Consider the following 25,120-nt stretch of genomic DNA (forward strand, 5'->3'; position numbering starts at 1 on the left):
CTGGCACCCGTAAGTATCCTGGCGGCAATTATTTTCAAACATGAAAAGATCTATAGGACCGAGGCTTACAAGCTACCACCCACTCCAATATTCAACCTTTTTCCGTCCCGCAGATGAGATCCCAGCAGGGCCGACGTTTATCTGGCGACGCTCCAGCCCCAAAAAACATGCCGACACACTTTCAGCTTTTCTTGTTCACCGACTCTCCAGTATAATCTACTGTAGACTGCCTCACCGGGGGTCAAACTCAGGCTTTTCTTACAGTCAGGCAGCGCAGATAAATGTTTTTTGCAAAGTGCCCGTAGCTCACCTGGAATCCTGACAGACTTCCCAGACCTGGCATTTGTTTACTGAAGTGGAAGAACCTTCTAAGATATTCATGTAACAATGATCTTACGGGTGCTTCGAAACCAGCTGGCGCTCAGTCTGCCTGCTTTGGCGTGTTGGATCTTCGTATGGCAGCTCTGAAGTGTGAATAGACAAGGCTGTTAATGAGAAACAGCAAGACACTGAACATGATGGATCAGGAATTTTGAAATCGGACATGTAAACACCTTCGGAATTTGTCGTCGTTAGGGGTTGTTTTTGATTGATAGTTGAAACAGTATCTGACTTACAGTAGTCTGTTTTTAAGTGACAATAGCTAGAGAGGGTTGGTCGGTTTGTGATTTGTAATCACTAGAGAGGCGTGTCTGTTTAAAAAAAAAGTTGTTATAGATGCACGTCTGTCCTTGATTGACGTATGTTGTCAAAACCCCACCAAGGATTCTTAATGAAGGACATTTAGACCTTCTCAAAAGAGTTTTCTGTACTTTTTCTTGTGTCTCACATGCATGCAAAATTTTTCTTTGAGATAAAGCAGTGTGATGTTGTTTTCCACGATGGATGAATAAGCAGAACAAAAAGCTGATTTTAGGCAGATATAATCTGTGAGGGCATCCTCCCACTTAGAATTCTTCCTAAATTATCCACTCACATTTTTTCTTTCTTGTTTGAGGCTGGAACTCATTTGCTTTAGAACTCTGCCAGAGCTGATGCATGATCACCGAAGAGCATAATAATGCTTTTTGGCTGCGGCATAAAGTTACACCAAGCAAAATCCCATTAATTGAACAAAAATGGTTTAGCTGCATGCGGCATCTTGTTCTTCCTCATGTCATTTGTACTTCGTAGCAAATAAATGTCTCATATTAGAAAAGAAAGCATAGTTGGGGATTTTTTTACCCCTTCCCTGCCTGAAGTTGAGAAATCCATGATTTTCCAGATATAGAGGGCTAAACTGTGAATGATTCATAATTTAAAAGCTCCACTGTTACGTGTCAATTTGTGAATCAATGAAATTCTTGGGGTAATCCGTCTGAACCAGAAAAGTAAATTAAATGTTCCTGTGATGTATATGAAATATATATTTTATGTTTCCATTTTATCTGACAAACACCAACACATAAGGACAATGTAAATTTGTTTTCACAGCCTTTGCACAAAAACTTGTTGAATGTTTACTAGCTTTGGGCAGTGGAGAAATTTAACAAAATGTTCAACGATATTTAAGTTACCTATTAAAAGTTTAGAACTTTGCTCTGTATAAAGTAAACTAATCACTCTCTTCTCTTCTCTTCTCTTACATGTCTGCTCTCTGTCATCTGATCGTGTCAGGTAAGAAAATGCTTTTTACATGAAACAACACATACAGTAAATGAGCACAAATGTGACCTTCATTTCGGTACCATCTCATTTTTTTTTTTTTTCATGTCCCATATTATAGCTTGGAAATCCTTCCATGGTGCCGAATTATCCAAGTGTAACCCTATTCAACTTTGAGAATCGGGGATGTATTTTCTCCATCAGAAGCCTTGCAAGTGTTGATATAGCGTAGGCGCGACTTAAAGGTCCAGCGCGTAGCCCTGCTGGGAACACTGGGAGTATACGCCTCTAATGGCAAATCGATGCGACGGGGGACATGGAGCTTGTAAAGGTCGCGGCAAAGTGCAAGCCGACTCGGACGATAAACTTGATAACACCGATAAAAAATTAATAACTCGTCTATCAAACATAGAAATTGATTTTTTTTTCTTCAGTCAAAACAGCAGCACCTAGCATAGCATGTAAACAGTTGTACCCACTGTAAATATGCTATATAGTTGATTATGTGGCGATGTCGTTTTTAACGAGAATTAGCATTCCGCTAAACACTGACCTGTGGTCGCGCCACAGTATTGTAATCTTGCCCAGAAATGTTAACTATTTCCATGCACGCTATGATACAACATCAACAACAGTCAGTGGGAAGCTAACATTACTGTAGTTTGATACATAGCTTAAGCTAGCTATGAAAACAATATGAAAGTATGAAACTAAAGTGATTAAATGACAATAAGCGTACAAGCAAGCGCGGATACTCATTTTTATGTGCTAATATGGGTAAGCACTGCACAGTCGTCACGTCAGTTAGCTTCATTTTGTATTTCTGGACTTCTTTGTGCAACTTTTGCTCGTTGTGGTGTGCCCACTGAATGATGTAATAGCGTGATGCAACTTTATGGGAAGTGGAATAATCATCTTATATCTTTCCGCAGAAGTGAAACAGTAAAACAAGCTTCATTCGTTCAATTTTTTTTGTCAATATTGATGCTAACGCTTTGGCTAGTTAGCATGACGCGCTAACTGTCTATTCTTGCCATTCCTTTAGATTTGGTTAGTTGCCCCCGGATGGTTTCCAGGTCGCTGCCGGAGTTTGTTTTATTACAAGCAAGTGATGTAGAGATGTCTTGAGTTGTTTTTGCTAGTCGGGCAGCACAAGCAGTCGCTCAAGTGGAGCCATAAACAGAAGTTAGCAGCGTAAAAGGGCCACTTTGTATTGACCGGACAGATCAATAACCTGAGAGGAAGAGGGAGAAACATGCAGCGAAGGCATTGACCAGGAAAGGAATGACTTTGCAGATCGTCTTACCTAATAGCACTGTCAAAAAGTCTTAATATCGTTATTTTTTCCCCGTTCAAAACAGATCCCAATTGTCTTCATAACATGTCGTTGCCATTTTTTGTGATCAAGCACTTTTGCACTTTTTGAGGGGGTGGTCCTCTTTCATGCATGCCGCCTTAAGCTTGAACGTAGCGGTCACGGCATGAATTAAATTTGTATTTGTAAACACATTTTTAAGTAGTGAGTTTTCCTTAACGCCCATTACAATCTAAATTTGCAGCTGTTGACCCACTTTTTGGCTTGAGCAGCACTGTAACGAGTCCTCCGGCTTTTACATAAAAGTGGACGCCAGGTCATTTGCAGCGGTGAGTCAGCCACTCGGGGGGAACCAGAGAATATCACCATGCACAGATGGTTCTGCTAGGTGGGAGAAAATATCCTGTTGTCAGCCTTCACTCGTAATTTTCAAAGCTGCGAACATTTTTCTACCACGTGAGCTGCTTGTATTATGCTTGAAAAATACAATGCAGTCAACATCAAATACTGATGAGAAAAATCCGTTTGCTAATTGGGCAGTGGATAAATTAGGCAACACAGCGCTTTCGTTCTCTGCCGCCGTTAATTACTTCTCTTTACCGCCGCTTGCGTCACTGAAGACAGCAACCCGGCGGGATGAGCTAGTTTCGTCTCTTTCCTGCTGTCTCTCCAGAGGCAAGGCTCGTTTTCTGACGTGGGTAACCTGCAGAAAATGTGCCTTCTTGGTTCATTTCAAGCCTGACGGGTGGAAAGGCCCCCCAGAGACCAAAGGCCATTTAGATGTCACGTTTCTACAATACAGTATGTCCACTTTATTTTTGTTTTGTTTTATTCATTTTTTTCTCTTCGGACACATTATTACGGGTTACATCGGTCACATCATATCATTCGCAACATCCGAAAGAAGGGCTGACGGGTAGAAGCCATGGCTTATTAGTAACCAGTCCCCATCGATTCTTACTATACGCATCAGTCCTATACATTGATTATGATAGTCATTGATTCATATCGTTATCAATCCCAGACTTAAGTCGGCACACTCCTCGCTCAGTTCATCTTGAGCAGCAGTGCTTAAGTTTGGGTCCTCGAGAGCCTCTATCGAGCCTGTTTTCCATGTTTCTCTCCACTAACACACCTGATTCATGATCAGGATCGTTATTAGGCTTCTGCAAAGCTTGCTGATTAGCTGATTATTAGATTCAGCTGTGCTGCAAGAGGGAAACATAGAAAAGAGGCTGGATAGGGGCTCTCGCGGACCAAACTTGAGCGCCCCTGATCTTCAGTAATGTCTGTGTGTAAATTGCAGCTAGTACCAATCATTTGGAATTGGTAATTCGGTTCCCGGACGCCGCCAATAGGCCCACCCAACCAGGCGAGCGCATGCTCGTTCACCAGTAGCGTCTTCACTGACCTTGGATCAGCTTTCACACATGTTGTGGCTTCCAGAAGAGTAGTCCATTCTGGTCAGCTCAGCCACCACTGTTGCCAGCATCCGATGATTCTTAGATCTTGATACTCCTGAGCGCTCACCAAGGCCAGCCCACCCGGCGGAGTAGCCCCCGCTAGCCGCATCCCGGAACCATGTTCACCAACCCTATTGTAACAATTTACAGCAGATACATTGCAGCCACAATACAACCTTAACACGACAGCCTTGCATGTTACAACAAATGTCCAAACAGAAATAGAGACAGACAATGTTTACATTCTTACAGGAACAGCAATACATGTTATCAATGCAGCTGTATAAACAAGAGTTAACCATGGCAGTGTCAGCAAGTAATTATATGCTATATTTACATTATTCAAATCATGACAGCTCCAGTTTAGGGTAAATTAGTAATATGTTATAATAATTTCATTTGGGTAAGACATAATCCACAATTTAATGATGTGAGTTACTGATAACAGTTATTGTCTCTCGGGCCAATTCTTCCACCCTTTGCACGATCCGTATTTTCTTCTGAGAAGATGAATCTTCTTTTGTTTGGCTGAAGATCCGACAGTCTTTCGTCCATGTGTTCTCGATAAATGCATTCTTTCTCAATTGTCGCGCCCTTCTGCCAAGATTTTCATTGACGTAGACATGTTTACCTTTAAGCTTGTAGCTATCTCTCAAAAGAGCAATCTTTTTCGTCCTGTCAACAAACCTGATCAGAACTGCCGGTGGTCGTATCCCCCCAGTTGGAAGCGAAAAGCACATCTGAATGTGCGCTGGATCCACAATTAATCCCAAATCTCTCTCTCTCTCTCTCTCTCTCTCTCTCTCTCTCTCTCTCTCTCTCTCTCTCTCTCTCTCTCTCTCTCTCTCTCTCTCTCTCTCTTTTACTTGTTACTGTTACTTGCTGTTCCACAGTCTTGTTCGCTGAAGCTTGGTCAGAATCAACTGCACTTGTGCCGGGCGCAATCTGGATACCTGTAACTATCACATCGTTGATTCGAAGATTCTGTTCCAAATCATCCACTTTTTGTTCCAAGGCTCTCACCCTCATCCTTATTTCGTCGATCTTTTTCTTGTCTCCTTCTTTAACTGCTGAATTTCCTGCAAAAGTGGCTCGATTCTCTTTTTCATTTCAAGTATTTCGGTGACCATTTCTTTGAGTTTTGCAAGAGAAGATTTTATCTCCTCAATTTCATCAGCTCTTTTTCCCGCCAGGCATATTGCAACAATCTAGTTAAAAATCCCAATGTCAAAAAAATTGAATTCACGAGCGAGTGCAGGAGCAAGTACAGATGCGTCCTTGTTCGACAGATGGGTCCTTGACTTTAGGACTACATATGGTGTACAGTAGCGAAAATACGCAAGGAACTAATCACCCAAAATAGTTTGTATTTGCAAATCACTTTTTTTTATTAGACAGACTAAATGAAGCTCCTCCCCTCACTTCAACATTTCTTGGCCCCTTTCTTATGTATGCTGTAACGTACTGAGTTGATTTTGGTTTTCAGACGTATTTGCTAGCAGTGTAGCTGTTTTATTTTCTCTCTAGACACTCATTAATTTACTAGCTAATTTGCTGTTCATAGATAGCTGTAACACAGCTCCAAACAGACTTTTGTTAATAGGGTACTGTACCACCCAAGCACTTACTCTGGTGGTCTACATGTCACATTAGCTTAGCAGTTAGCTTGTCTTCTTTGTCTTTTCTCTCTATTCTTCCTTGTCATGCTTAGCCACCCCTCGTCCTCCTTTTGCAACAGCGATATTTGTCAGATATGGATCTTATTTGTTGCCATAGAAGCGAGGATTAGGGATTTTATCGAGTGGATTGTTTAGCCTCACTGATGTTGAACATGTTAGCTTAGAGCCTAGCATCCCATACAGTATGATGACATCATTATAAAGTGTTATCAGACTGGTGGGGAGAGTCCGGATTGATACAATAGGACAAATGCATTCCATATGACGCACATTCCACGTTTCATCTGACCCATTTTTACAGCGCGCGGCGTACGTCCCCATGTCAACAGCAGAGATTAGATTGCTGGGGGAAAAAAAGAGAAGTTTGTGAAGCAAGAGTAGCGAGCAGGCGTGAGTGAGGTTGAAAAAGGCCCCGCTGGCCCGCTGCCTACGCCGACTCGGCCTATCAAACGGAATGGCAGCTCACAAAAGCGACTCTGTGTGAGTTCTTGTTTTGTTTTTTAAGAGCAGCCCCCTGTGTGACACAGACGTCTCTGTCGTAGGCGACTTGACGCCCGCTGCTTCTCAATGAAAACTCCTCGGCCCACACACAAGCCTGCTTTCCACTATTTTGCTTCGGTACCGTATGCATTTTCCAGCCTTTCCATACAAATCTGGCTCAAAATGCTCAGTATGACTTTTGCTTATTGGTTAGTAGTTGCACAACATTTGTGTTCCAGCTGTCTGTAGTATAAGTCTCAAAATACAAAAAGGAGCATCGGCCTATCGCCACGGAACAACAGGTCCCAGTCAAACACTCCCGTCACCCCAATCCAAACATTCTCGGCTCTCTCGCTCTTGTTTACACTCGCTCGCATGGCAACGGCCCAACAATTGTGCTGGACGCCGAATGCTGGTCAGCGCTCTGACGCCATTGGCGCATTGAGGAGAGGGGAGTATTCACAGGAAGTCCATTATGAGCCCAGCACGGTACAAAGGGAGGCTGTGGACGCTGATCGGGCCTCCTCCATCCACTGTCACGCCAGCTATGACCTAGCGGCGTCACATGAAAACATTGCGGGATTTTCTGATATTGTCTAATGCGGGATAAAGTAATTGCAGATTTTTATTTTTTTATATATATATAGTATAAAGGCAAGTCCAGATTTAGTTGTGAGTCGGGTGTAGTACCACAATGTGCCACAACATGCCCGGGAGTGCTAAACTCTACTGGCTGTAGAATCTACAGTGTAGATGAAGCCTAATTAAGAGCAAGAAGAAGGTTCTAGAATCATTGTTGTCACTGAAAATGAACTTATATTTCTGTCTTTTTTTTTTCTTCTTCTTTTTTTAGCTCTAAATCTGGTAATGCACATATTGAACCACTCAATCATGTATTGGTTAATCTTTGGTAATTTAATATTTTTTTAAATTGTGGTCTTAATTTACTGAAAGTCATTTGAGTACGTTTTTAGCATACAACTAGCATATATGGCATTTATGCTATCAGTATGTTGATTTTAAGCACAATATGGGGATTTCACAAATGTATTTCAGGAATAAATAAATAAAATCAAAAAATTATTAGGTAACAGGACTGTGTCGAGATTTGAGCCCAGGCCCAGTTGTTGCTATGTGTTTACCCGACTTTAACATTTGCAATTGTCGACGTGACTCGAGCAGATTGGGTAGGAAAAGTGTCACTTAAGAGTTTACTCACTTTTGTTGCCAGTGCTTGTGTGCCCAGTTTTAATAGTTAACGATTGTTGGCTCTGACTGCTTACCATTTCATGGAGGAAAAATTAGCCTTAACACACTCCATCCATACCACGAGATAATTGATCAGGGGTTGTGCAAAATTTGTCCTGGTTGCGGGCTTTAGAAAAGTAGCGGAAAGAAAGAGTAGCAAATCCACATCTCCGCTGAAAAGACAAAAGTGTCAGCTAGCGACTGGAGAATTGAAGGGCATTTTAAGTATTTCTGGAATGATGGACTTGCTCCCTGACTTGTCCCCGGGGCACTCGAGTGCTTTTCAGCTCGCTGTTGTGATTGCATTGGATTACCGAGCCCAAGAAACGACTCTCCCTCTCGAGGGATGGACTCTCACCAACCTAGACCTTCGTCGTCCCTGAGAGTCCATTAGGCTGTGGGGCTGACAGAACATCTAGCATGTCAAAATGGAATCAAATCCAGATGCAGAAGTCACTGAGCACTCTAAAAACCATCATGTTAACAACCAAGACTCAGTTTTTTCTTCCTAACTCAACTTAATCTTGCATTATTATTACAGTTCATAGTGAATATTCACATTTTTATTTGAAGGTTGTTAGAAATGGCTTCCACCAAAACGGTATCTTCCTTTTCAATCTTCCATTGTAAGGTCAAGACATAAAGACACATTATGCTTTTTTTTTCATAATTTTAAACAGTTCCCAGATGTCTTAATAACATGGTTTGCTATTGTGGAAAAAAATACCCCAAGGATAAAGATTTACAATACTTTTCTCAGCCTGTTTTGAAGGAAATAATAGTCTCGTGCTCACCAATGCCCCCTCTACTGTGGGGCTAATGCAGAGCAAGGCTTCCGTTACCATGACGACTCGGGGTTAGCAACTTGTTGATCCTTGAGTTAAAAACAAAACAAAAAATAAGCACACAGAAAGTGGAAATAAAGTGAGCAGTGGCTCGCTCACTTGCTCCCCTCTACTGCGGGGCCAATGCAAGCTTGTGTTGGCGTGACGACCAGTGTGAGAATGAAAGGGAATGGCCGCTAAAATAAAGCCAAAGCTTGGATTGTATTTTCACCCTTGGGGGCAGCACTTCATCTCCCAGATGCCATATTACACTTGTCGATAAGAAAACTGTACTTAAATAATGATTCAAATAACATTTATGACATATAAAAGTTAAATAAATATTATAGTTGAAAACATTTTTAAACACGATTAAGTTCAAATGTTTTCGTGCTTAAAAAGTTAGATACAACTAAATTCCACTTAACGCTAACTTGTGCAGGTTGAACATTTAATTCAGTGATCCTTTTCCGCACCACTAGAGGGAGCACTTAAATGGCAAATTGTAATTTAAAAAAAAGGCCAGAAAAAGTCTTTGCACATATTCAGAAAAGTTGTTTTCTGGTGTCCTGTTGATTATATTGCCTCATTTGACGTGCTTGTGCTAGTTTCATTTCACTTTTTAGTTTGCTCGCGATGCTTCACGTGGCTATTGCGACACTACGTTCAGTTTCAACTTCCTTTTGGTTTGACCGCAATCTGTAGTCAGAGTTTAGTCTTTTAGTTTTAATCCTTCCTGACAATCTGACATCATAATAGCCTCTCTAACTCGTCTGCAGCACATTTGCGATGAGCTAATGGTCTCTGCGCCTCTTTTGTGAACGCTGACATGTTGCTGATCCAGACAATCGAACACCAGTCAGAGCTTTTTTTTTTTTGTAATGGCAACACTCAACGACAATGAAACCCGCAGCCAACAAACATCGATGGAAAAATCTTGCTCGATTCGCTGCCTCAGCTGCCGCTGCCGGTGCTGCTGGTGGTTTGGCTGGGATCCGCACAACGGATTCCCATCTGGTCAATTCATTTTTATCCCTGCGAACATCTGCATGAGAAGTGACGTTGTCGGGTGGGGAAAAGCTGAAGTCACGTCAGTGGTGCAGAAAAGCACCCCACTGATGTTTTATGGTGTTAGACAATGATATGATCAGCTAAGAAGTTTTTATTTAAAAAAAAAAAAAAATCAGTGGAAGGATGTTGAATGGTTTTTTTTTAGTTATTAATTTACATATTCCAGTTAAACCAGTACAGTCTTTTTTCTTCTTTTTTTTACTTTGACTGTATACATCTGCTTAGATTAATGCTAACAATGCAAAATGCTATAGATGGGCTATCCCTTAAGCAGCGCATATGTAAACACAAACAGTGCATTAGACAGACAATACAGCTTAGCTTAATGCTAACAAACAATGCAAAATTTTACAGACAGGCTAACAAATAGCATTTGTAGTCACAGTGTTAAAACCATTTACGCAACAGATCACTACTACTTCGATACATTTTGGAGTCTGTTCTTTTCAAGTAAATGGAGCTTCATTATGTTCCCTTTTTTAACACAAGTATTTGTACTTGTGAGTATTTTTGCCATGTCTGCTGTCTGCTTGATGGGCAAAAGCTTCCTGACACGTACAAATGTCTACTTCAGTGCCCCATTCCCTTTTCTTACTCATACTCGCCTCCCTCCCATTAATTCCCCCTCCCTCACGTCTGTGCGTTCACTCCATTGCTTGTGCATGAAGTCACCGCTATGGTTTCTTCCGCAATAAATAACACAATGCTATCTCCACTTTTCTCGTACTTGGCTTTTTTCCGCCTGTTTGTGCAAAAATCCCTGACCGGCCGCATGCTTTCGCCGTGAAAGGAGATGTTTTATGTCATTTTGTTTCCACAATTCAAAATAGTTCCCAGAATTTTAGTTAAGTTAGTGATGTGCTTTTGCCAAATTCCCCCAAGGATCAAGCATTCCAGTACACTCATAGCACAGTAAATTACTTGAATGCTGAAATCAGCTCATTTTTAGCACTGTCTCTTGCATGTGAGCCAGCCATCGTCCCCCCATCCTGTATAGCGTTCGGCCAATAGGTAGTCTGGATTTTGTTGCCATGATGACCGTGGGTGGGGCCTGAGCTTCACGACTACAGGGGAGATGGCAGTGTATGCATAACTGCAGGCTGAATCTCTCCAGCCACAGCGATATTAAGATTGCTCATTATGGCTGGCTCTCATCATCTCGCCAGCAAGTGTATGCAAATCAGTGACTGGATCTCTTCGGCCAGTACGTGTTTAAAAGCGATATTAAATGTGTTTATTGCTGCTGGTGTTTGGCCATGTCCATGTCAGCGAGGTAGACTTGCTCTTGCCATCTCGCCAGTAAGTGTATGCATAACAGTGGCGAGCGAGTGTGTGTGTGTGTGTGTGTGTGTGTGTGTGTGTGTGTGTGTGTGTGTGTGTGTGTGTGTGTGTGTGTGTGTGTGTGTGTGTGTGTGTGTGTGTGTGTGTGTGTGTGTGTGTGTGTGTGTGTGTGTGTGTGTGTGTGTGTGTGTGTGTGTGTGTGTGTGTGTGTGTGTGTGTGTGTGTGTGTGTGTGTGTGTGTGTGTGTGTGTGTGTGTGTGTGTGCGTGCGTGCGTGCGTGCGTGCGTGTGCGTGTGCGCGTGAGAGACAGTGGGCTGGATCTCATCGCCAAGTGTGCCTGTCTCCTCTTCAGAGTTGCTTTTCCAGGCTCCGTCTCGTCATCTCGCCAGTAAGTGTATGCATAACAGTGGGCTGGATCTTGCCAGCAAGTGCGTTCGTAATATTGAGCTTAAGTGTGTGCATTCCGCCTCTTCCGCATTGCTCGACAGGCTGGCTCTTGTCATCTCGCCAGCAAGTGTGCGCCACCGCCTGGCTGCTTTCTTCTACTTGCGCAAACAGAGCCCCGAGTGTGGGGGAAAAAAAGTAAATACAATAAAAGCATGGTCCATTCACCACATGTGAATACATTAATTCCGACCCTCCGAATCTCTGTAGACTGAGGCCACTTTAATCAGGTTGTCACGGCAACTGAAGCAATTCTTTGCACACTCGAAACTCACTTTAATGTTCACATAATTTGCGCAGCTTTTTATCCTAATTGAACCATAATTTGATCATATCGCATTAGACATTCTTCAAATGCTTGTTCATTCTATTTAGATAAGGCTGAGCTCTTCTACTCAGAAATTCGTCAAAACTATGACACGTTTTGCTCATTCTGACCAAATAGTGAGTTCGCTATCAGCGAGTTAAAGATTTATAGTACTGGAATATGACATACACTTGTCAGCCACGTGTTCGATCCATCTATTTTGTAGTCTACAGTAAATGAATTGGACTCACTGTTCCAATACTTTTGTGAGAGCTCACTCAAATCAGTCAGAAGATCTCTATCACCCCCTGGTGGTATTATATGTCACAAATCATGCTTCCCTCTATGTTAGTAGACCACAATAAAATAAAATAAAATACATTGTATGTCGTTGGATATGAATGCAAATCTTTCAGGTTTAAGGGTTTTTATTCTATTTTGTTGGATACTGCTTAGATGATTATATATAATAAAAAAAAATAAATACATACGGTCCTGTCCATTCCATAAGCAACCTCTTTCATAACTATGAATGTTTTTTGTTTTGCCACTACCCTCCTCCTATCTTTAACATCACCACTAGCCTCCGGTCATAAACTGCTGTTGCCTCCATAACGACAAGGGGTGGAAGGGGGGGGGATGCGCCCGGTTGCCATAGCGACGCTCCCAAGTGGCCTGTCTCTTTTTTTCCCCATCCTGCTAATGGGAAATAAAGAACCGGAATGAGGTGCTTGGACAAAACTGAAAATGAAAAGAGATGTGTTGACTAGAGGAAAGTTCCAGAAGCTTTTGATTAATCTGATTCATTTTGTCTTTTGCAATCACTTGTCACCACTTTACTCATCCTCGCCAATTCTTCTTGTTCGTCTTTTTTTTTTTTTTTTTTTTGTATTGCCTTCATCAGTCCTCTGTTAAAATTCGGCTATTACCGTGATTCGACACTCTCTCCATCTTTCTTGGAGCCGTTTCTGGGTCACGGGGGCTGCATATGAATAATAAACAGCTGTCTGCTTTTTGCAGAGAATTATTCATAGGGCGCCCTCTCAATATTAACTTGCGCCTCGTCTCTCCTCTCTTGTTTTTCTTTTTTTTTTTCTCATTTTACAGTATAGCTTCAAAAAATGCATTATTCCTTCTTCACTTAAGGTCCAATCTACTTTTAGTTACAGCTACGAAAGATATAAAGAGTCTACACACAAATGATTTTTGTCACGTGATGGAGGACTCTACCTGCACTTGCCAGAAATTCCCACCTTTAATTTTGTACTTATTGAAATAATATCCATCCATCCATTTTGTAACACTTGATTTACAGCAGTAGATAAAAGATGACTCAGAATAGGAGAGATTGTTGTCATGTGTAGCGCACTGCCTTTATTTGCAAGAAATTCCCTTTCTTTAACATTGTGCTATGAAACAATATGATGACAAGCACAAACTCTTCCTCAATGAGGACAAGCACTATAGAAATTGGATGGAATGTGATCCAAAACTGCGTGAAATTTATGATGTCTGGACAAGCAATCTTTTTGCTGTTAGCACACGCGGTCAATATAATTGCTAGGACAGTGCTGCTAAATGATGACATGCAGGACGTCAATTTTTTCCCCCCAAGCAGTGTGACTAAGCAGAAATCAGAATCAGGGAGGTCAGCACAAAGTCAGACAAGGGCCGCAGGCTGTAATAGCGTAAGGTCAGCCGGACCGGCTGCTGATTGGCCCCCTCGAGCCACACGCACGTCTAACACAACCTCACGAAACGCACACACGCAATGTAGCGTTGAAGCCAAACATCCGTGGAAAGCAGAATTTCTTCCATGAAGCCCTTTATGTATCAGAATGTGCTTTTTAACCCTTTTTAATATTCATCCAGTTTGACCAAGCTTTACAATGGCTTTTACTTTATGTAATGCCCTAACGCGAGGAAAAGGAGAGCCACAATTGATGGTGCACTTTTCCGGTGATTATTGGACCGTGTAAAACACCTAAACGCAGTGTGCACTCTCATGCAGGAGGTGCTGCTGTATTGGTTAGCAACATAGTGTGATGGGTCCGACAGCAGGCCTCTCAGAGGTATTAATGTTAAATGATATCAATGTAACGCTGTAATTCTCTGTTGTGTCTTGTTTACAGGGCCTTGTACGCATACGAAGATGACAGCAACGACTTAACGCTGGCATCGTCAGGAGGTCATTTCCCTTTTATCTGCAGCCTACATTTGAATTGAAGTATTGATGGACGTTATTCCTCCTTTTGCGCTGCAGGGGGCGGCCTGGCAGAGATCACGCTGACTTTTGACAGCGCCAGGGTGATGTACGGCTTCTGCAGCCTCAAGGAGCCAAACGCTGCCCTGCCGCGATACATCCTCATCAACTGGGTAGAGAAAAAATACGCATCTATAAATTTTGTGATACATAATAACATGGGATGTTAACAGATAGCAAGATAGCCACCCAAGTAGACAACATGCTAATACCGGTGAATAGGGGTTTTACTTCTTGCCTTGTATTCATTGTATTTCTAATGAGGATTGACCAAATGCTAACATGCTAACAGTTATAGCTGTGTAGCCACTAGACAAGATAAAGAGTTGAGACTGTCTTAAGTGCCATTATTTTTTATTACTGTGAAAGAATCATAGTTAACGGTGCACATCAGTTTCTCGGGAACACTCTAAATCTCTTTTTTTCTTCCGCCGAGTCGGCTCTATTGTAATTTACTTTTATAACCTTACTTCTCCTCCCGCTGTGCCAGGTGGGAGACGACGTTCCCGACGCCAGGAAGTGCGCATGTGCCAGCCACGTGGCCACCATTGCAGACTTCTTCCAGGTAATCTTAGTCGAGCTACGATTATGCTCATGTATCAGGACCCGAGCACCAACACCGGGTGGACATGTGCCCCAAAATTAGCAGGAAGTTGTCCGTTTTGGTTTGCTATCTAATGTGGGTGGAACATGCTGTCAAATTTTGGTGATAATTTAGAGCAGTGGTTCTCAACCTTATTTCAGTAGGGTTAGGGTTAATTTCAGCTCTGTTCTCAAAAATAAACAATTAACTGAATTTTAAAAAAGTTTTCAAGTAATTGACATGTGATTTTAGGTGGCATATGAAAAGTTGGTTTGAACCATTCTGGTATGGGAGAGATGCTGGTTTTTATAAACACTGAAATAGAATAGCCTACTGAAGCTAAATTTCATTTTATGAACATATATCTTTCTGAAATATTTACATATACTGTACTTTTTAAATATATTTTAAAATCTCACGTACCCCCTGGAGCGCCTTCAAGTACCCCGGTTTGAGAACCACTGATTTAGAGAACTTGACATGAAAAAGAGGCTAATAGCTTGGCTAGCCTGGATGATTAGCATCATGACAAGTCATCGAGCTAACCACTGTTTTACTGGCCGAGTCCATCCAATATGAATACATGTTACTTTTTTTCTTTTTCAATGAACAATACGCCATTACTAGAGAGGTACCCAAATTTTGGATAGATTTAATTTTATTTTATTTATGGAAGCAAGCATGTTAAAAGCTGTAGGACGATCAAAGAGCAGTGTGTGCGCGACACGGTGCATGACTAATACCGACACTCTTTTAAGTAATCTCTCTGCGATCCTCCTCGCCATCACTGTGTTTAATGTGCGCGCTTCACCTGGCGGACAGCCTATTTTTAGCATTTGCAGAGTAGATAAAAGGAAAAAGAGATTAAAGCAACGGTGACTGTTTATAAGAGTGAGTCTCAGAGTGTAGTACTCTTGTGTGGGATGTGACGAAGTTGGGAGCAGAAATACTGAGTGATTTCACGTTTTTTATTCAGGGTGTAGCGGTCATCATAAACGCCAGCAGCCTGGACGACGTCGACCCGTCGGCCATCGGGCAGCGTCTCACCAACGGGACGACTGTGGCGGCCAGTCCCGTCCTGAGCCGTCTGAAAACCAGAGAGGAGGAGCACGGAGATGTGGTAATAGAAAGATACAGTTCCCTCCAATTACAATATGCCACACTACACTCCACTTGCGATACGAAACAATGCTGATGTGTGTAGTTAGTTTATTTTTGCTATGTGTAAAACTCCAGGCTAAGTTAACACATCTTCACCTTTTGTTTCTGTTGTTTCCTTTCCCCGGGAGAAGGGTACAGTGTACGAAAAGACCAACGCAGAGGTGGAGATGAAGAAAATCAATCGAGAAGAATTCTGGGAGCAGGCCAAGGTTGGTTGAGCAAACTGGAAAAAAAAAATAATAATAATAATCCAACAATAACGCTGCCGGCGAGATGCAAAAACCTGAATTTTTGTTGCCTAGCGCGAGGAGGAGCTGAGGAAGGAGGAGGAGAGGAAGAAGCTGGCTGAGGAACGTCAGCGTTTCGAGGAGGAGCGAATGGAGCTGGAGAGGAAGGAGCAGGAGAACCGAGAGAGGAGGTACCGCGAGCGAGAGAGGCAGATCGAAGAGCACAGGTGAACACTTTTGACACCCAATCACAGAGAGCTTTAATTGAAAAAAGTACGCATAAATAATAACAACTTGATTTTGTGTTTTATGTGTTTAGGAAGAAGATACAAGAGGAAGAGGAGGCCAAAGACAGGTTGCAGAGCCAGACTACCTTAGTAAGTGGATCGGACTCACTGGCCCTTGGCATAACAACCAGACACCCGAGTATGTGGCCTTGTGGGTTTCTCGAGGCTGGAACACTCATTTTTAAACATCATTAAAAGAATATGATTTGTGAATAATGCGCAGCATGGTGGACTAGTGGCTGTAAAGTCAGCTGAGATACCTAATCAGGACAAGCGTTGCAATAAAGGATGGATTGCAGCTTCTGTGAGTTAAAACAATCATTCAAGTATAATAAGCAGACACCTGGGCATGTAGGAACAATGTTGACATTAAACCATCATAAAAGGACGTCAGTTTCATGGAAGCCTCCAAATTTTTCATAGGTGTGATTTTGAGTTTGGATGCCTGATTGTTTATACGTGCCCTGTGATTGGATGGCGACCAATCCAGGGTGTACTTCTCCCACCCAAATTTAGATCCAGATCAACCGCAACCCTCATTGCGTGTAGAAAATGTATAGAAGGAAGTCTGTTAGATGGGAGTCCAAGTTAGCATAACAACTGGACACCTGAGTATGTATATAGAAAAATATCCTAATGAAGACTAGTATGGAAAATGAATGAAAGGTTTGGTGAAAGTCAAAACATTACTTCTTCAAATTGACATAACAATCGGACACCTGAATTCTCTACAGTCTGGAACACGGGACACTTTCACATCTATGTAACTATGAACCGCAAGTTTGGATCAATATTATTCATAAAAGGAAACTAAATTGTGATTTTCACAGCCCGCAGAGTTAAGCATCGATGACCTCAGCCTGGACAAGAAAGAGTCTGAAGTGGAGGTATGCTGAAACAATCTATCCATCCGTCGAGATTTTTTTATTTTTTTATTTCCCATCGAACATGCAATTAAAAACAACCTGTCCATACCGCTTACATGTTCAGGAGGCGAAGGCCATCATCGCTCAGCGGTCCGGGAACCCCCGCGAGTTCTTCAAGCAGAAGGAACGAGCCATGACCATCAGCGTCGACACCTCACCCGTCACCATCCACCGGGCCGGTGAGTCACATGATGCATTTTTCCACCAATTGGATCTGGGAATAGCCCAACGATTAAAAATGATTGCAACTTTTCAGTCTTTTTTGTAGTCTGGTTGAAATCAGCCAGTTTTCAGGGCGGCCTTCCCCCTCTTGTCCAAATGGCTCATTGCTCACCCCACCCCCTTCTACTACTATGACGGCAACGTGAGCTAGTCGTTGAGCCTTAAATACAGTAAAATACAGTAAAAATGTGAATAATTAATATTTAGTAGTAGTAGCAGTTATTGTTAGTATTATTACTGTTATTGTTATTATTTTTTATTATTATACACTTTTATAAATATAAATAAAAAAATCTTTACTATTTTATGTTGTCATAGCCATTGTTAATGATAGTGTGTTTTCTTTTACATTATGTTCTTGTTTGTTGTTATTATTTTTAAAATAGTAAACCTACACATGTCTTTATGGGATATTGAACTATTTTATATTGTTGTAAAAAGTTTTTATTACTTATTCATGGCATGGTTCTTGTTATTTTTATTTAATAGTGTTTTTATACTGTTCATATTATATACGTACCAATAATAAATATATTGGATTCCATATTTGTTATGATTGCACTTTAAATAGTATTTTAATGACAAAAAGTCTATTAATTTAATTAATTAAAACTTTCTATTTATTCATGATGGTGATGATGATTGTTAGTGTCTGTTATTGTGGTTGTCATTATTATTGTTGGTGATATATTTTTATTAATAATATATTATACTACCAATAATGGCAAATCATTCTTTGGATAACTTTTTAATAATTAGTTGAAATGCTCATAACAACATGGATTGTATTTTCCCTCATGGGTGCAGCACTTCATCACCAAGCAAACAAAACTGCAATTTGTTTAATTCCCTTGGTGGAGGTAATGAAAAATAACCTGATCTCTCTTCAGAAGTGTGTTTCTATGACAACCGCACATTCATGTGACGAATTTTTATTTATTTATTTTTATGCTTTACGCTTGCTAGGTTTGTATTTCCTATTGACACGAAACAAAAGAAGCAGCTGCGTTTAATTTCTTGCATGCAATCTGCACTGTCGACGTGTGCAAGCACACTAACCTCGTCTTCTTTTCTTTTCCCTCTTTGCTTTCGTTTCTCTCCATTTAACCCAACCTTTTTTTTTTGTCTTCGCAACGCCCTGTTTTTTTTTTTCCCTTCCTTCTCATGTCGTCTTTCTTCCTTGTTTGCATTGCTTGTTGTCTTCGTCATCCGTGCGTGGCTGCGTGTGGCATCCGACGCCCCCCCCCCCTCAATATCTCCTACCCCCCACCACCCCACCCCCGCCAGGCCGCTTGGAAAGCCCCTTCTTGAGGCAGCAGCACAGTCCCAGCAGCCCCACTTCGACTCCCCCGCCCAGGGGTGTGTCGCCACTTCGCGCCACCGTGCCACACACACGGACGCACCTTGCCGCCGGTATGTACAGCGCGTTAGCAGAACGGCAGGACGGAGAGGTGTAACCAACTTGAAAAGCAGAGAGCTGGCTACGAGTGAAAAACAAGAAATTGGGAATCTTCAGATTTTAATCTGCATCTCGCATTTACATACACACACATATTCTATGCAGCTTTGCTTACCTGTGAGTGTGTCACTGACTGTGTACGTGTTTGACTCCGGATGGCTTGTATTTGATCTAATGATCATGATCCTTTGGTAGTGTATGAAACGCATTTGCTGGTATGCAGTATGAGTCATTGCCTAAAAAGCTTTTGTTGATGTTTGATGGGGTTGAGGTCGGGGTTCAAGTCGAGTCTTCCACCCAACTTTTGGTTGCTCATCTTATTTTGTCGCACTTTTTTTCTGATGAAACGTCGTGTGCCTTTATGCCCCCTAGGGGACAACGACGAGCAAGCGAGCGGCGAGCGCAACGTGGCCGCCGTGTCGCCCATCCCCAAAATCGTCACCACGCCCATCAAGGAGGACGCCAACATGGAGCACGACGGCACCTTTGACTGGGGTGAGTTAAACTTTCAGAAATGTTCATTTATGTTAAGTGCAAGACATTTCATTCAATTTGGATGCAGTCATTGTTTCTTTTTTTTCTATTTACATTGTACTATTTTATTCATTTATAGTTTACAAAATTAAGGAATCTCTATTATACATTTCATTTTAAAGTTTAAATATTATTTTGATGATGATAAGAGAGTATTGGTCTTTTTTATTGCATGGTAAATTAATTAAGGGAATATTCAATTAAATTGGTATTCATATTTAATCAATTTAATTCACATTATTAAAACTATTAATTATTAATTAAATTTTTAAATAAAATGTTTAATAATAAATGGTTGGTAATAACAAACTTCTGAAGCAAATCAAAATAATACAAATGATAGGTAAATACATAAAAAATAATAATGTAAGGACAATGTATACTGTAATTCAGGAAATTACTGGTCATAAAAATGAACTTTCGAATTAAATAATACAAACTGTATTAGCTTATATGTAGTACTCACTATTATTGTAAATAATAATTACGCATTTTAAGTAATTACAATTGAATATAAAACAAATGTATATATTTCTTTTTTTAACTATTATTAGTAATTATATTACTATTATTTTAATAACTATTACAATATATCATATTTTTTTAATAAATATAATGAAATAATTCATCACTATAAATATAGTAAATATTGGAAATTAAGCTACTAAATTAATAAGAACTAATACTAAGTGTACTGTATGGTTGCTATGGAAACCATCTGCGCCTGTAACATATCGTTGCGCATTTGTCCCCTAGAGCCAAAGCAGGAGCAGAAAGCTCCGGTCCAGGAGTCCAGCACCTCCAAGCCCGTGCAGAGCGTGGCCCCCCAGGCCCGCGAGCCCGCCACCGCCTTCTCCACGTGGGACTCAGCCACGGACGACCTAGTAGACGTGTGGGACGCCCCCGCCCCCGAGCCCTCCCGCGCATCTAACGACCTGGTTGACCTGATGGGCGACGGGCCTCCCGACGACTTTGCTAACGTCGACAACACCGCCAGCGGCGGCGTTCGCTCGCAGCCGCTCCTCAGCTTTGACGACATGATAGACGGCGGCCTGTGCTCGGCGACCGAGGACGACCCCAGCAGCCTGGTGGACGTGAACGCATCGGAGCAGATGACGCTCAGCTACCAGCACGCGTTGCAGCACGCCGCCGGCGACGGTCAAACGCTCATGACCAACGGCGAGATGCTGATGAAGGAAGCAACTCAGGTATGGATGACAATACACAAAGTCGAGATGTATTTATTGAAAAATTGGCTTAACACAGGAAAATTTTAAATATGATAATAACGTTGTAAGTTTTCAGTGGAAAAATGCTATTATTGTGACGAAAGAAATTGCAGTATTGAGACAATGTAGTCGTAATTTTGTTGTTTTGGGCAAAAAAGGGTGCAAGAAAATATTTTTTCCCAAAAATGCAGTCATTATTACAACAAAGTTGTAACTTAATGGGGGGTGAGGCGAGTGTTGATATCATGAGAATAATAGTTGCAATATTATGAGGGGGGAACATTTTTAGTTTAACACACAAAAACATGACAAGAGTAAAGTTGTAATTATGTCCCAAAAAATGTGCTAACCTTGTGATGAAAAAACTAACTGCGAAAAAATTGTTGCAATATTATGACTGGAAATACATTTAAATTTACAAGAAAAAAAAGTCATTTGCCAGAATAATAATATGATGAAGTTGTAGCTATGCAGGAAAAAGTGCTAATATTGTGACCAAAAAAAGTTACTACAATAGTTGCAATTTTGTAAGAAAATGGTTGCAATATTCCCGATACAAAAGTGTAAGTACTTTTTTTTTTTTAATTGCTAACATCGTAAGATTGAGAGAATTAAGTCATAATTTTGCAAGAATAGTAAAAGTAGAAAAATGTAAGATTACAAGAACAAATTATACAAAGAAAAATCATTGCAAGTTATTCTATTATTGACGCAATGTTCAGAGGAATATCAAAAAAACTGCGAGAAAATATAATGCTACAACAAAGTCTTAGTTTTGCAGGGAAAGTGCTGCAAAAATCTTACAAGCAGGAAGCTGCCATTGAAATCACAATGCCCATTAGCGCCATCTATAGGACTGGGGTGAAACCGCATTTAGCACATTATCATTGTCTAACCTTAGCACAAGTCAACGCTTCCTAATATTTAATATTTCAATCATTAATATTCTGTCTTCTTTGAACCCAGGCAAGTGAGGGCTACTTCAGCCAATCGCAGGAGGAGGAATTCGGCCAATCGGAGGAGGGCTCGGCAAAACCCACACCTGTCCTTTATAACAAGCCACCAGGTGATTCTACGTTTAGCAAAAATGTCAGCTTATTTTGATGTTGTTAATAATATCTTTCCTCCGGCTTCTGATTGGCTAAAATAGTCTTACCGTTCTAGGCTGGTGTAATAGTGCCCCCTAGTGGTTTGAGAATTTATCCCACTCTCCTTGTTTTTTTTTTTTTGGGGGGGGGGGGGTTGCATTTCTTTTCTTCAGGTTTATGATTGGGCAAAACAATCTTCCTGTTGCTAACTGCCGTTTTTGTTTTGTTTTTAGAGATTGACATCACATGCTGGGACGCCGACCCCGTGGCGGACGACGATGACGACTAGCCCGCCAGCCAGCCGGCCAATCAGACGGCAAAAGGCCGAAAATGAGGAAGTGCGCTTCGTAAAAAGAAACACATTTTTCTACGAAAAAACATACAGGAAAAAAATGTAAAAATTCAAAGAAACAAAACGAAAAAGTCTGGAATGAAAACGACTTGTGTATTCTTATTTTTTTGGGGGGGGAGGAAAATAATAACAGTAGCTGAACAAGCGGGCGTTTCGCTATAAGATTTTTTTTTGTGTTTGTTTTTTTATTTATTTCTTATTTCTTTTTATTTTGCTATGCAGATGTAATAACCAGGATGTTAAGAAAGCTCAGTGCTATGGAAACCACTATCCATGCTACCCACTTTAAGGTCCATGTACTAGTATGCTTTTTCCTCACTAGTAATATAATGACATTATTTTACTATTAAAAAATAAAATACAAATCCACTACTGGCACCACTTTCAACCTATCTGTGCAATTAAACCTGTGCTGCACTAGTAAAGCTTCTAGACCTGACTAGTTGGCATAGGCCAAGCACTAGTAGCCTACTGGATGCTACTAATGGCACCAAAATGCCCACTAGCTTGCTAGTAGTGGAAAAACATTACTAGTGCGCTATAAATTGTCTTACTTGTACATGAACCTCAAGGAAATCAAGGATACACTCTTTTTTTCTCCTAACTAGTAGTTGAACAAGTTTGCCATACTAGTAGGACAACTACGTTACTAGTGGCGCACGGCAGTTAACAACTGCCTGCTACTAGTTCAACTGACATAATACAATTCTACTAGTTAGCATCTATCGCTCGATGATAAAGTCGTTTGAGCATTTATTCGATATTGAATAAATCGTCTTCAGCTGCCTTTCTTCTCGTTTTGTCCGAGTCGCTTAATCTTGTATTTAGTCGTCGCAGAGACTAAATATTTATTTATCGCATCGAAAGCAAAATATCTTTTTCATTGAGGTTTTTTTTGCTTTGTTTTATTTTTTGCGGCTGAATGCGAGATTAAGTGTCTCAATGTAGTTTTTGCTGCACTTTTCTCTTTTGACAAGCGTCTGACTCAATTGTGCATTTTTGCCCCGTTTTTTTTTTTTTTCATGTATTTGCAGACTCAAAGAAACAAAAAACATCCTGATGATTATACTGTAGATATTTTTCCAAGTTTTTAGAAGAGTTTTCCTTTCAAAAGCAATGAACATGTTGCACAGTCATGAAAAAAAAAAGTCGTTTTGGACATGTTGATTTGGGGTTTATCACACCGTTATTGGAAATTGTGAGCGTTCCAAGCATTTGGTCCTCACAAGAAGATTTTAATGCAAAGGAATATTAGCCACACTCGGAAAAAAAATTACATAAAAAAAAATAAAGTCAAATGAATAAATGTGAAATTTAATTTTGCTAGAAAAAAATATTCCAAAAGTGACGTAATTTTTTTTAAAACCTTTTGGTGATCAATTTAGGCCTTTTTACGCAAAGAAAAAAGTTTTTAAATAATTTATTACTTAGGAACAGATGTTTGGGAAATAAAAAACGAAGATTGCTGCAATTGACATTCAAGGACCCATTTTGAATATTGGCAACATTGTTCTAGTCTTTTTTTTTTTTTGCTGTATATTCCTTGTAGAAAATTTAAACTCCTAGGCAATAATAATAATATTGATATTAATAATACATGTGAATGTGCGTGCCGCATCATTTGCTCCATTGTGACGCTCATGTCAACATAAGTTCATAAGTATGCAACTTTTACTTAGATTTTTTTTCCCTGGTTTTTAAATATTACAAAAGATTGGGTTGTATTGTTTAGGGTAGTATAAAGAGGAAGAAAATCCTAAAATCATGGGGAGAAAGGAGGGGAAAAAAAGGTGGAAAGGTAAGATTGGAAAAAAAATATTTTAAGAAAGTTGCCTTTATAAAACGATTTTTAAAACAATGTTGTAATCTGATGAGAAAGTTAGATATAAAAATTATTCGAAATGTGTAGGAAAAAGCTGTAGTATACGACAAAAAAAGTTGTAATGTTAGAATTTTTTTAATATGAGCAAAAAAAAGTAATAATTTGCCATTTTTTCTAATAATACAGGAAAAAATTGTGTTATTGCAAAAAAAAAGTCTTCATTCATTTACGAAAGTGTGGGAATGACTAAAAACTTTTTCCTCAATTTTAGGACTTTTTCCCTCCAAATATACAAAAGAAAGTCAAAATACTTTTGACTTTGCAATTTATGAAGTACTTAATTTATTTGGATCTTTTGGGCAATGAGAGGAGTTTAAATAATGTCATCAAATTCGAATTTAAATTGAAAATGCTTCTGCTTTCATCAGAGAATGCCTTTAATCGCACACACAATCGCACACTCGTTGCTCTTGTTTTCCTCCATTTTGAACGTTTGAAGCTGCTGGTAGTTTTCATGTCATCCACCACAGACGGACAGCCGTTTGTTTGAGTGGCGCAGATGGAATTTTGGAACTGGGGATATATATATATATATACTTTACAGCGAAGACTCATGGTGTGTTCAATTGGAAATCGGAATTTAGACTTTTAGAGTTGCGTACTCCTAGTGCTTCCCAGCCTTAAAAAAAAAGCACAACAAAACATGTAACTATAATGTTTACATGATAGGCAGATAGCACACGCTTGGCTTGTAAGATTTGTCTGCCTTGCGAACTTCGAGATCCAACTTGAGGAAGAAGGTTGATTGAAATCCTGAGTCAGCGATACGAGTTCCGACATTTGTGTAACTTAACGCGTCAGTTGTATCACAATTTACCCTGTTCATCGGAGCAGCTCCATATCTTAATTTAACTTAATTTCCACCAACTTCGACCCCCCTCCCCTCGTCCCCAGTGCCATCTGCGCCCGTGTGTTTGACTGACTTAAGTACTGAACATATAAGAAACATGCAACATACAGTAGACATCCTGTTTTCCATTTACCGCTATCTGTTCAAGAAAATGTCCACTGATGCATTCAAATTAAAATTGTTTTCTAAAAGTGCAACCTGTCTGACTCGTTTTGTTTTTCTTGGACGACAACACTGTGCATACTAGAGCTGTGCACGAATTGGTGGTACAGTAATTCGGTCATTCACTCGAGTGGGCGTG

The 25,120-nt window shown here is 40.5% G+C and overlaps 1 protein-coding gene across 9 annotated transcripts in view; it reads left to right on the top strand.

The window, feature by feature from the left end:
- Positions 1 to 25,016, top strand: part of dbn1 (drebrin 1) — a 48,863-nt gene extending 23,847 nt beyond the window's left edge. The window contains exons 1-15 of one of the 9 annotated variants that reach the window (XM_077546069.1): positions 11,326 to 11,393; positions 13,889 to 13,944; positions 14,020 to 14,132; positions 14,510 to 14,584; positions 15,579 to 15,722; positions 15,892 to 15,972; positions 16,066 to 16,217; positions 16,310 to 16,367; positions 17,108 to 17,164; positions 17,262 to 17,382; positions 18,713 to 18,838; positions 19,257 to 19,379; positions 20,175 to 20,626; positions 21,614 to 21,713; positions 21,969 to 25,016. In XM_077546069.1, the coding sequence (XP_077402195.1) occupies positions 14,067 to 14,132; positions 14,510 to 14,584; positions 15,579 to 15,722; positions 15,892 to 15,972; positions 16,066 to 16,217; positions 16,310 to 16,367; positions 17,108 to 17,164; positions 17,262 to 17,382; positions 18,713 to 18,838; positions 19,257 to 19,379; positions 20,175 to 20,626; positions 21,614 to 21,713; positions 21,969 to 22,024 (1,611 nt within the window). In that variant the 5' untranslated portion in view covers positions 11,326 to 11,393; positions 13,889 to 13,944; positions 14,020 to 14,066 and the 3' untranslated portion in view covers positions 22,025 to 25,016. Of the gene's footprint in view, positions 1 to 11,325; positions 11,394 to 13,888; positions 13,945 to 14,019; positions 14,133 to 14,509; positions 14,585 to 15,578; positions 15,723 to 15,891; positions 15,973 to 16,065; positions 16,218 to 16,309; positions 16,368 to 17,107; positions 17,165 to 17,261; positions 17,383 to 18,712; positions 18,839 to 19,256; positions 19,380 to 20,174; positions 20,627 to 21,613; positions 21,714 to 21,968 lie in introns of those variants that run through there. The other 8 variants (XM_077546071.1, XM_077546070.1, XM_077546072.1 and 5 more) reach the window with 8 other exon arrangements.
- The last annotated feature ends 104 nt before the right edge of the window (positions 25,017 to 25,120 follow it).

This window comes from Vanacampus margaritifer, chromosome 16 (assembly GCF_051991255.1).
Source record: "Vanacampus margaritifer isolate UIUO_Vmar chromosome 16, RoL_Vmar_1.0, whole genome shotgun sequence".
In the NCBI taxonomy this organism is placed as follows: domain Eukaryota; kingdom Metazoa; phylum Chordata; class Actinopteri; order Syngnathiformes; family Syngnathidae; genus Vanacampus; species Vanacampus margaritifer.